The 12573-nt window shown below is 44.1% G+C and overlaps 1 protein-coding gene across 1 annotated transcript in view; it reads left to right on the top strand.

Moving 5' to 3' along the window:
* The window catches only part of akap6 (A kinase (PRKA) anchor protein 6), a 157263-nt gene that overhangs the window by 125589 nt on the left and 19101 nt on the right, over nucleotides 1-12573 (top strand). The window contains exons 17-18 of the mRNA XM_023421059.1: nucleotides 10275-10358; nucleotides 10663-10815. Of these exons, the coding sequence (XP_023276827.1) occupies nucleotides 10275-10358; nucleotides 10663-10815 (237 nt within the window). The remainder of the gene's footprint in view (nucleotides 1-10274; nucleotides 10359-10662; nucleotides 10816-12573) is intronic.

The raw sequence follows: 12573 nt of genomic DNA, 5'->3' as shown, positions 1-12573 counted from the left end.
GGGCGTTGGCTTTTGGGCCGGGTGGAGGTGGGGGGGGTTGTATGCAGTGTAACAGAGAACAAGTGGAAAGACTGAGGGGCAGGCATTTAACAGAGATATATGAAGAAAGAGGAAATCCAGAGGAAACAGACATGGTCGAGAACAGAAAGGGGTGTCACACAATAAGTAAAGGGGAAAGTAAGAATTAGTGAGAGATTTCAATGAAAAAAAACAAAAAAAAAAACAGTTATAAATAACTGATAACAATCCATACTGCTACTACTACAAAACACTGCAAGAAAAAAAAACCTCAAATGAATAAACACAAGAGGGAAAATAAACCAAAAAATTAAATATTCTTTTATTGGCACCACCAGTCCCGCCCATTGACTCACTTGTGCAAAGACAGAGAAATATTTATTCCATGGAAAACAGGAACTAGGGAAATTACATGGTGTCTTATTGTTCAGCTGTTTATTGAATGAAGACATTCCCATTCAGAGGCCTTTTTAGATACTTCACCATTGTTCGTATGGTTACAATGGTTTTTATAAAGTCCATTCAAAACAGTAGCCAGAGACTACGTGCCCTCTAGAACATGGCAAGGAGGGTGAAAAGGACACAGAGACATTAGCAAGGCCTGTAGAGGAACTGTACAGTACCTGTGCTTTACAACAGATCCAATTAAAACTCATGTAGACCTATCATATGGAAGTTGTAACACGTACCCTTTCATCATGACTTCAGCTGTCTCTATATTAACCAAGGGCACTTTCTTATAAGATGTCTCTGCTAACGGTTTAACCACCGTAACCAAACTCTTCATCAGTGTTACAGGGAAACATACAGCTGACTTATGAATGAATTTACTGACGAGAGATCATTGCTGGATGTGCTGACTTATTAATGGCGTCCATGCTGCGTGTTTACTCAGCGAGCCAGCAGTAAAGCAGTGGAACACACATGACCTGTATGTGTATTTGCAAATGGGTATGTGTGTGTGTGTGTGTGTGTGTGTGTGTGTGTGTGTGTGTGTGTGTGTTGTGTGTTGTGTTAATCTGTCCCAGACACTGAGGCTCATTATTTCAAAACGAATGAAGAAAACAGTCTGAGTAGAAAGTGAAAAAAGTGGCTCCAGATAAAAAATGAAAATAAAGAAGTCCAGTGTTTTTCCTTGTTGACGACGTCTAAATGTTCGTCTGTGAATCAGAGCGAGCAGGATGACGAGGGAGGAGCGGGAGTCAGGATCCACCATGACACTGTGAACCACAGCTGATCGGAGCTCATGACTTTACATGAAGGTTGAGAAACACAGGCGAAATAAACGGGGCTCGAGGTGAAGCCGACAGTTAACCCAATGTCTCCGTGGCAACGTTATACATTTTGTTTGCTTTGGTTCACCCAAAGCATGATGGGAACTGCAGTGCTACAACTCAGAACATCTGAAGCTCAGGATGTCTCATCAACATGGTTCTCATGTTCTTGAAATGCTGACACTCTCCTCCATATGTATATAAACTGTATATATACTGTATGTATATATATATATATATATATATATATGGAGTGTTTTGACGTATACGCAGGGGGCGGGGCTTGACTAATGATAGAGCAGGTTGGCTACAGATCCCTGGGTTGGCGGTTGGATTCTGAGGATCAGGAAGGGCACCTGGCACTGAACCAACGCCATATAAAATATGCTGATGTTGATCCACTGTGGCGACCCCTGGTGGTGGGGTGGGGATTTGCAATTTTCTTATTTTACGTCCAAGGTTGTGAAACATCAGAACTAGAACAACAAACACACAGATTGATGGCGTTTCTGAGTTGGTCCACACATCCAGAAAACAATAATCTAAGACTCAGTGGGTTAAAAGGTTATGAATCATTTTAGAAAACTGCAGCAGCGGATGGATGTTTTCTCCCTTCTCCTTTATTTCCTGGCCCTCTCCTTTATTTTACTGGTACCCAAAAAGTTTTCCTGCAAAACAAGACTTCCAGTCTTCAGAGGGATGTTGTGGGTCTTGTGTACAACCTTGCCTTGTGTACCTGGAGTCTATGTGAAGGACCCCTTGAGGTCTCTGGACCCCAGTTTGGGAATCCCTGGCCTTGAGGTTAGAGGACGAGGTTGTGAGCGGAGCATTTCTGTTTCCAAACCCTGAACAGCCGTCTCACTCCGAGACAGCTGCCGTCTCTGCTCTCGGTATGGTTGTACCGTTGGACAGACAGACAGACGAGACGAAAATACAACAAAGAAATGAAGAAGTAACCAGGAGACGGAAGAAGTAAATGAACGAAAGTGGAGACGTGGATGAAAAAGGAGGAGCGAAACGGTGCGAGAGGGAAGAAAGAAATGTCAGACGAGGAGAGAGAAGAGAGAGAGACGGAGAAGAGCATGCAAACGACAAAGTTTGTCTAGCTGTAGGCGGTATTAGCAGCAGCAGAGGGAATATGTGTGTGGGAGCAAATTGTCGACAGGAATTCATTAGGCTCGTTGTGCGATAACGAGTGCTTGTGGTTTTAATTGACTTAATCAACAAATAGAATTAATCAGAGATTTCTAATTAATGGTAATTGATTGAAATATCCACTGGGTCACCGCGCATGCTGCCAAAATTCTCCTTCCCTCTCTCTCTAACTGTCTCTTCTTTATTTCTGTCTCTCCTTACTTTACAGTTCGTCCTTGTCCTCCGTCCTTTCTCCGTCTTGCTGTTTCAAATCTCTCTCTCTCTCTCGTTTCTTTCTTTTACATTCTATTTCTTCTTTCCTTGTCTTGCTCACTCTCTTTCGCCATCTTTGTCTCTCTCCATTACTGTCTTTCTGAGCTTCCACTCTATATTTCTCCTGTCCTCCTTTCTTCTAACTGGTATCAGACTGTGTTAGATCAACAGACAGGGCTGCACTGGTGAGGCCATGTTGCGTCAGGTGTCAGGTAGTCGAGGTAGGAATTATAATCCTGTATAAATCCAGTTTGTTGTTGTTACAGATTCATGCTTCAAGATAGACATCAACATATTTCATCCAAACAAGAAACACATGATGATACATCAGGGTTAATGTGGGGTTCAGTATCTTGCCCAAGGTCTGGAGGAAATCGACCTTCCGATTAGTGGACGACCATCAACCACAAACATGCGTCCGACACAGCAGCAGCTACCCATGATATGAAGCTGAACCAGGGTCGACTTTGTAGCTGGATGACCTTGTGTGTTTTTGCCGGAGCCCCCACTGTGGAGACTCTGTGTGGAGCCTCAATGAAATGAATGAAGAGGGTGAATTTTATCACACGGCGCTGTCACCTGTTGGATTATGACACAGGACCCCGCTGTTCACATCCCGCCTCCTACCAACGGTCAGCGCTGGTTTCTCTCACCTTTAACCTTTCCTTCCTGAGCCTAAACTTCACCAAACCTTAATCAGAGGTGGCACAGGAGACGTGTGCAGTGTTTTGCATCGTACAAACAAACTGTTTGTGTTAGTATTAAGATTAGTAGGTGGTAGATATCATGGTTAAAACATTTTCTCTCTTTCTGTTCACATCTCACTTCCTCAGGGCATTTGTAAGTTTCTTTTCTCATAATTTTCGTTCCCTTCCATCCACAGTTGTCATGCAGGGTTCCCACGGGTCATTGAACCTTCTTAAAAAGTCTGAAATTAAAATTAAGTATAATAAAATGTCTTATTTACCGTAAATTTAAATTTGCAGATAGTGAGTTTAAAACTGGTAGAAAAAAAAACAAAGCCAAAAAGCCAATAATAATTACGTGTCTCGGTTTCATGTCACTCATGTCACTCTGTTGTTGCTTTGCCGACACACTAGGGGGCGCTAACCTGATAGTTTGGCATTAAACTACGCTCTACAGGTCTGCAGGTGGATGGTCAGATCATTTTTAGTCAGCAGTGATATAAAGTCATAGTTATTTCTACCAACATGCAGAATCAGAGGTGTGGGTCTTTAATACTGCAGGTGTTTAGATCTGGATCTTCTACTCTGCTTCTCTTTGATAACATTGTTCACAGGAGAGAATAACCAAGAGTCTGAGTAAAAGAAATGATTTCGACATTGTTGGGTATTCATTTTAATTCATTGAGTTCTTAAAAAGCTTTTTCTTTTTGATGTTTAAAGTGGTGCAGGAACCCTGTCATGTCTTAGGCTGCGTATCAAACTTCAGTACTGGACGACAGCATCGAGTATCTCGTCAGATTCGTAGTCTAGTATCTAATATTTCTCATGTTCATTAATCAGATAATTTCGTGTTGAAATGTTGAAATGATGTTTCATCATCACTGAATGGTTTTGGTTTCAGGACCTGAACATCAAGTATTGACATTGACGTGAATATTAAAAAAGTGGCCCAGTCCTCATGAAAAACACTGACATATCAACCACGCTAACAACCTCCACTCTACTCTATCTGCCTTTTCCTTCCTCCCTGCCTCCCTCCTCCCTCTCTCTCTCTCCATCGCTCCCTTCATCCCTCTCTTCACGGCAGGTCTCGGTAATTAGATTGTGGAGATGAGGAGGTGGAGGAGAGTTAAGAGGATTTTGTTTTTAGGAGAGGGAGATTTAAGAACGAGAGAGATAGAAAGGGGAGGGAGTGGGAGAGGGGTGAATGAGAGAGAGAGAGAGAGAGATCGAGCTTGAGAGACAGAAAGAGAGGGTGAAGGGGGAATTAGAGAAAGAGGAGAGCAGATCCTCTTCGTTTTGTTTATCCTGATTCGGTCACCCTTCCTACAAGAGGGTGTTGAGAGAGAAAACAAATGAGGAGATAAAGACATCGCTTATTGTTTTTTAGTCTCTCCTGTCGGTCGACCTTGAACGTGAACGCAGACTGAAAAGTCGGAAACAACGTTACCTGCAGAGAGAAAGGAGGGTTCTCGTCATGGTTCTTGGAGTTTCATTGGTTCTTATTAAGCCTCTTTGTAACGACTCACACTACCGCTGGTTTGTTCCTCAGTGACTTCTACCGGCCGTTTTCCGCCGCTCACGATGGCGAACATCCGGCTAAGTGAGGTAGTCCAGGCGCCTTCGGTCCAGCCTTATCCTCCAGTTCGTCTAAGGGAGATCCCAGACATTCTCAGGCCGGATGGGATCTGTAATCCCACCAGTGTGTTCTTGGTCTGCGACGGGAGGAGGCTGCAATCAGGAGAAATCCTGATCAGATGCTGAAGGAGCTCACCTGGCTTCTTCCAACACTGGACGTCTGAGATCCTGTCTTTGTCTTGAAGAACGAGCCAAACTCTTTTTGTCGAGGAAGTTTCAGCGGTTTGTCTCCACGGTCTCTTTGGTTTGGTCTCCAACCAAGTTTATGTGTGAGGTTTGGAGTGTGCATTGATTAAACCAAGAGCTTCACTTAAGTACAGCTCCTTTTTCAGCTCGACTGTTGGTACAACTCTGGCATCAGGGTCGATGTCACACTCCATCTTACTCTCACCTATAAATAAGACCCTGAAATACTGAGACCTACACCCTGTTTGATTTGGTTTAAACAAACTGGTGCATTAACCCGTCTGGTTTGGTTGGTTTATGATGGAGGGAAAGTCGTTGTGGTCCAGAGGTGATGTACTGTGCAAAGGTTTCAGGCACTCTTGATTCTTATACATCGTGTAATCCCGGCAGGGAGGCATCTGATTGGTCCCAGGTTCATTCTGCAGACGCAGAGCCAGAGTCATGAAGAACTGGGAGTCCTGCAGCAGACGGTCCAGTCCCCCACAGAGTCCTGATGTGTGGCAGGTTCTGCGAGATGCGGGAACAACCTAGGACGTGAAGAACTGTGCAGGTGTACTGAGGAGTGCTGGTGCTGGTTTAAAGGCAAGGGGGGTCACAGCAAATACCGGTCTGATTTTCTGTTGACTCCTACTTTGTAAGAAGTAGATTTTCATGATTCATGAAAGCATCCTCACTTCCTGAAACTCTGCGACACCAGACGACAGAAACAGACCCATAAGAAGCGGTAAACTTGTGCGTTCTGGTCAGTAACCAGAATTTGATTTCCCCACCTCGGTCCATGTAGCCTGTTGATGCAGGATGACATCATCAAAACTGTCCAATCAATTAGCTTTCAGTCGATCATATGATTTCATGTTTACACTTGTTGGTTTGCTCGTAAAAGGTCAATGTGAGCATGAACCAGAACAGTAATAAAACGCAGCAATGCATCTTTGTGAAAGCTCAATCCCAACCTGGAGCGAGCACCATGACAGCACGACTTGAAGGTGATGACTCTTCAGCCCAGACACTGCAAACTGTTGCCAGAGGTCACACGTCAGAGAAGCACCACATCATCTGCAAAAAATCAGATTCAACCTTGGGACGGGTTCAGGATAGACAGCATTAAACGTTTGTAGGAATCACAGTTGGGTCTTGACTCTGATTTCCTCTGGTTTCACATGTGAACAGCAGTTTCTCCTTTTGATCTTTTTCATTTCCTGTCTCTCCTTCATGTTGTCTCTGTCCCTTTTCTCTCGTTCTTCCTCAGTGGTATTTCACAGTTTCTTTTTAAGTCACATTAATCATCTATCTCTCCTCTTTCTCTCTGCTCGCGGTCCCTCTGCTGTTCCTGTCTGTCGACCTATCTCACACTTGTTTTTGGCTTTTCTGTCCGTCTCATCCCTCCCTCTGTATTCTCCGTCTCTTTTTCTTTCTTTGCAGCCACTCCACGGCTTTCCATGTATTTTGGGAGGAAAGCTTTTTAGCAAATATTTGTCCGACTGTGTCTGTAGAGCCCTCTGAGTCAATATGGGCCCAGCCAGGCTCGACCGGCCAGAGAGAGAGCAAGAGAGAGAGGAGGGAAAGAAAGAGGGATCAGTGCATAAAAACCAGCAGTGCAGAAACAATAGAGACTTAGGATTCTCTGTTTCTCCTCTCTGGCTAAAAATAAACTCTCAGAGAAAAGACTTTTGCTATCTGAAGCAGCCCAAACTTCAATCATAACACTGATAATGATGATAAAGCTGATATTTATCATGTTTACACTGGTCCTATCCATCGAAGATTAGTTTTTAAAATGCTTTTAAACATTAGAACCACTTTAATCTTTTTTCTCATAGAGTTCTTGTAAACAAGCAAAGTTATGGAGAACAGAGACACTAATCATGTGTTTCCCTGAGACCTTACACATGTTCTCCCTCAGTAAACGTGGATATTTCAGAACCTGGGTTGTGGACATTAGTGGAGTAAGTTGACATGTAAGTGGATTTTAAAGGGGTGTAGGTTTTCTCTCCTGCCGAACGTGGTTTCTTGCCGGGAGCAGGTGTTGGTGATAGTGGTGGGGATTGCTGCAAGACAAGAGGTTGTAACACGTCCTCTGAACAGCTACTTCTTCGGGGCAGACTGGGCGCTGCAGGGACTCGGTATCGGAAAGAGACGGTTCGGCCGGACTTTGGCTAACTTCAGTAGAAAAATAGAAGAGGTAGATATGAAAGCAAAACAAGTGTTAACACTGGTGTTTGTGAGTGAGTAAAGGAATGAAGTTTAATGCAGAACTCACAACGTTTTTTCTAGACTGGTAATTAAACAGCTGTTAACGCTAACGTTAGCTATGTAGCAATAGCAGATACTTACATGTAGTACAGTTGAAGAAATGTGTTTGTTAATTGATTGTAATAGTAGTTGTTATTTATATAAATTGACTAATAACAACCAGCACAGCTGTTTAATCTTGGCCACACTTATTCTTGTGTTGCCATGTTTCTGGCTCCAGCATAGAAAGATGATGACATCATTTTCAATACGGAATCCCAAATCTCTGGTTGGCTGATTCTTTCCCCTTTTGTAAGTTATTTTATGGGCATTTTTGCCTTTATTGTGATAGTCACAGTGAGAGAGAGAGAGAGACAGGAAAGTCAGGGAGAGAGAGAGGGTATGACATGCAGCAAAGGGCCACGGGTTGGACTCGAACCGGAACCCATGGACGCTGCAGTTAGGATTAAGCCTATGTGGTACACATGGCCCCACGCTGATTATTTCTCCAACCAGTGGAAACAGCCGTTATCGATACATGTCACCAGACATGTTTGAATCAGCAGCAGCTTCAGTCCTCCGTCTGCGTCTGCACCAGATGCTTTCAAACACAGACCTGCTGTGTGTTTTTACAACGCTCGACACAAACATAGTGACTTGACTAAAACGACACACATGAAGTGAATCAGACACACGTGAGGCAGACAAATGAAGCATGAACGTTAAATCCCCATCACTTGTTGCCACATTTGTTCACTGGGACGTTACCAAGGTGATGTGAGGAACCTTTTCAGGTCGACAGCTCGTATTTATAATAAAACTGATCAGACACTCTGTCGTTGACCCAGACTTTGCAGAGCAGATTTCAGAGTTATGACCGTCGTCCTTTGACTCTAACATGCTGAATTATTGTTGCGGCTTCAATCTAGTTAAATTCATCTTCCTGTGCTTCCTCCACGCCGTCTGCTGCAGTTATTTGGCGTAGAGAGAGTATCACTCAGTCATTTTGTTGTTGTTTAGAGCCTCCTCCTTCAATGTAATACACACCTCCTGTTTGGAATAAATTTATCTGCAACCACACACACATACACACATACACACACACACACACACACACACACACACACACACCGGGCTTGTCCTCTTGATCCTGTCTGCTGTATTCTGCATCCCCATCTCCTGTTTAGACAACAAGGCGAGCCACAAATATGCTAAACTGAAGAGAACGAGAAAGAGGAGATGAAAGACAGAAGAAGAGTTGAGTGTGTGTGAGGAAGAGGCAGAGAGAGAGAGAGAGAGAGAGAGTGTGTGTGCATGCAAGAGAGAGAGAGAGAATCCCATTTCATTGTAATAGTGTTTAATATTTATTGGAAAAATGTAAAGAAAATGTAAAGGAAGTGCTTTTCAGCGAGCAGGCGGGATTAGCATAAACAGTTTGGGGCTTGGACGTGTTTGGTCCCTGCTGCAGAAGAGTAAGGCTGTCCCCTCTATTCTCTGTGGCGCGCACACACACACACACACACACACACACACACAGAAATACATGCATATGTTTGCGCTCACACACACCCACTCCTCCTACACACACTTGTGCACATGCATGCATATGTAAACATTCAAACATGCAAACACACACACACTCGCTGACCTTTGCGTGTGGAAACTCATCAGCATATAGTGATTTATAATAGACGCTGCCAATCCTTGTGTTTCTGTGTTTTTTTTTCTTTCTTTTTTGCATTTATTAGACAGCAGCAGAGAGGGAAGCAGAGGGGGAATACTGGCTGTTGTCATTTATTTTATGCACTGTTACTGCTGATGAAGCTCTGTGTGCTGAATTTGACTTAATGCTAATAAACTGCGCTGAATGACATGAATTTAATAAATAAAAACACTTGTTTGTTCTCGTTTGTTTTACTTTTGTTTAAAAGATAATTCTGGTTTATTACGACCTGAGTCTCGCTCATATAATTTCCATCAGTAGTAATGAAAGACATCAGGACACCAGAGTCCAGCAGGTGGAAACACAGACGATCAGACGGGTCGTCAACATCCAGACGATCAAACACTGGTCTGGCACCAGGTCGTTGTGATGGGTTTTACGTTGTAGGAGAGAGAGAACAGCTGATTCAGTTTTCTGTTTCTTTAGTTATTCCTGTTTCTTATTCCTGTTTTGTAACGGGTCCAGAACTTTACCATCCAACACTTTACCAACCAGAGTCTCTGACCTGAATGGTTCCCAGACTGGAAACTGTTCAAACGATGGAACCACCATATGAAAACACTCGGAAACAGACTCATTGTGAGTCAATAACCCGAATCAACAAGGAAGCAGCCAGGTGTATGGAGCGAGATCTGAGAGGTAGATACCAAGATATAAGTGCTTCCTGCCTGAGCGTCTGACGTCTCATGTTTCTGACCAATCAGACTCACCGACGTCGTTAGATGTTATTATTTGGTTGAATGAAGGTTGTGACGTTTGTTTCAACGTCTCCCAAACGTCTCATGCCGTCGTCCTCACGACATATAAACTTTGACACTGTAATCGTGAGCAAAACCGTTACACGCTAAACGTTACGGTCGCAGTTAGCTTCCTGGCGTTTCGTTGACATCCGGCGCATGTTGTTACCAGATGCCAGTACACTATCGTTGAATACGTGTCATCATCGCTGATGGGAATTATATTGATACTTTATCAACATAAAACAATCTGCAATTATTACAAAGCTTTGTTATTCAGTTACTGTTTTACCTGTTACACTTTGTTGCTGACCGTCTGTCTCTCTCTCTCTTTCTCCACCTCCACCATCACCCCTCCACCCCCCCCAAACAGGCTCTGTGTTCGGAGGTGCGAGCCCGACGCCGAGGAGTCGCCTCTGTTCTGAAACTCTGCCAGAAGCTGCTGCAGCAGAGCCAGGTGGGTAAAACAAACACAGATCAACTTCATCACTTTATCAATGAGGTGTGACTTCACCCAGACTTGATCCCCCTCCCATAACATAGGCTAACATAACATAGGGATAGGATAACACAGGCAAACTACCTTCCTATCGGAAATGAATTGATGGTATTATGTTATATATATATATATTATTTGTTTTTGAGTGATGAATTATATTGAAGTTCATTCTTGAAATTAGGAATTTAATCATATGATTAGTATGATAATTGCCATTGTAATTCTAATAAAACTGTCTCTCAAATCCCCACCTCTGGGACAGTCGGGCCCCATGGCGGAGGTGGGCCCAGAGGCGGAGCAGCACCGGGAGGCCCTGCAGCTGCTGTCAATCAACCTGGAGAGGAGGTGGGAGGCAATCGTGATGCAGGCGCTGCAGTGGCAGAACCGACTGAAGAGAGAGCTGGGAGAGCAGCAGGTTAGAGCGAGCTGACATTTACGCTTTGCATCCTTCACTCGACACTGCAGGCAATCAGCTGACGCACTGTTACACTCACTGAGCATGTCAGAGTTTGATTTGATGCTAAAATCCGCCGTGAAAGACAGATGGTGCTGTAATTGAAGCTGCAGTGTTTTTCTAGCCGTGGAACAATCTTTACAACCTGAGACGCTGTCACAATGTTTTCTGAAATAAGCATCAACTCTGGAACAAAACAAACTCACTTCTTCTTCTTTTTTTTTATATAAAGTCAATTTTCATCATGAGAAGATTACTTTCCTAAAAACGTACAATATCTCACGTCAACACAAGTCGGTCCGGCTGCTACTGAGCAACAAAAAGCAGAAAATGAAACGATGAAATTAGAAGAAGTCTCAGTGAAGTCCGACATGCACTGAAGAGGGAACATATGGGCGGGGGGGGGGCAGTGAAAAAGAAGGTGGACTCTGATGGGTTTCCTGGATTCACTCTGCTTGTTGTTCTTCCCCTCGAACAGTTTTAACAGACCATATTCACATAGCGGCCATCTTCCTCTGACGTGTCGTGACTCATATAAACGTCGAGAATCTGACGAACCGTTGAAGGTCTCGATCAGCAGCTGAACAGACGACGGATTCCCCGTGTGACTGTGATGTCACCCGCTTCCCGCCTCCGTCGTCTAACGTGACCTCGCATCATGAACCCTCAGAAACAAGTAGAACGGCGCTCGTTGCTCCGCTCTCACATGACTGTAACATCAGTTCATGTTTAACGTTTGCACGAGCTGGTGGATTCATTCGTCACCTGACAGCTTCAGGAGCGTTAACGCTGACATTTATGAAAGTGATTTCCAGTGTGAGCTGCTCTTACCTTCAACATCCTCTTTTTTTTTAATGCTTTTGTGGATCCTCATAAATTCATCTGCACATTGATCAGTTTGGTCGAATGACGTCGTCGTTCTCCCTCAGGAATTACTCAGAGACAGTGATTTCAGAGGGAAATGGCCGCCGTGTGAATATGGTCTACTGCTAAGTGTCTCATCGTGTTCCTCTGACCTGTGGAGTTCCTCAAGGATCAATTCACAGGCCTTTTTTTTTCTTAAGTCACACAAAGACGTGTCTTCTCCCTCAACATACTGTGACTGTCAGTATTCAGAAAGTCTGAAAACAGTGAAAAGAAAAAGAAGGTTTATCCTCCGGGGATTCTGCTCAGTACCTTTAATTTTTTGTGCCTTTTACTTTTTTAACGTTCTTGTATTAACGGGGAAGTTTTAGCTCCAGAGCAAAGGTCAGTGTTATCTGCATTAATAGCGATCTGGCCCCCAGCTGCCGGTTGTTGTTGGCGATGGCTGGTACAGTGGACTGATGTCTGTCATCAGCGTCCTCACACAGCTGAAGCGTCTGCATCTTCTCTTTGTAAAGAGAAGTTGAAGCTTCATGTGACGACTTCATTCTACTGAGTGGATCGGCCTGTTGATGAAACTCATCTGTTCGTTCTCCAGTGACAGCAGTGTCACTGAAACGATGTTTCCTCTGCCGCCGCCTCCACCAACAAAAGAAACTCAGCAAATGAGATTTCAACACTTTGACGCCACGTCAGAACACGTTTGCGTCGTCTCAGGCTCCGCCTCTCAGGTACAGTTGTTGCAGGATGACAGCTCAGCACACGTGCAGCTCGCCCCAGTGCTGCAGGTGTTCAGAGAAATATCGCTCATGAGGGAGGTGTCCGGGGGCAAACGAAGCAGAAGGAGAGAGAGAG

Source organism: Seriola lalandi, unplaced genomic scaffold, assembly GCF_002814215.2.
Source record: "Seriola lalandi dorsalis isolate HSWRI2012SDOR001 ecotype SW California unplaced genomic scaffold, Sedor1 jcf7180002054662, whole genome shotgun sequence".
Classification (NCBI taxonomy): Eukaryota; Metazoa; Chordata; class Actinopteri; order Carangiformes; family Carangidae; genus Seriola; species Seriola lalandi.
The sequence above is the reverse complement of the archived record's forward strand: the minus strand, read 5'-3'. Positions and strand labels throughout refer to the sequence as shown.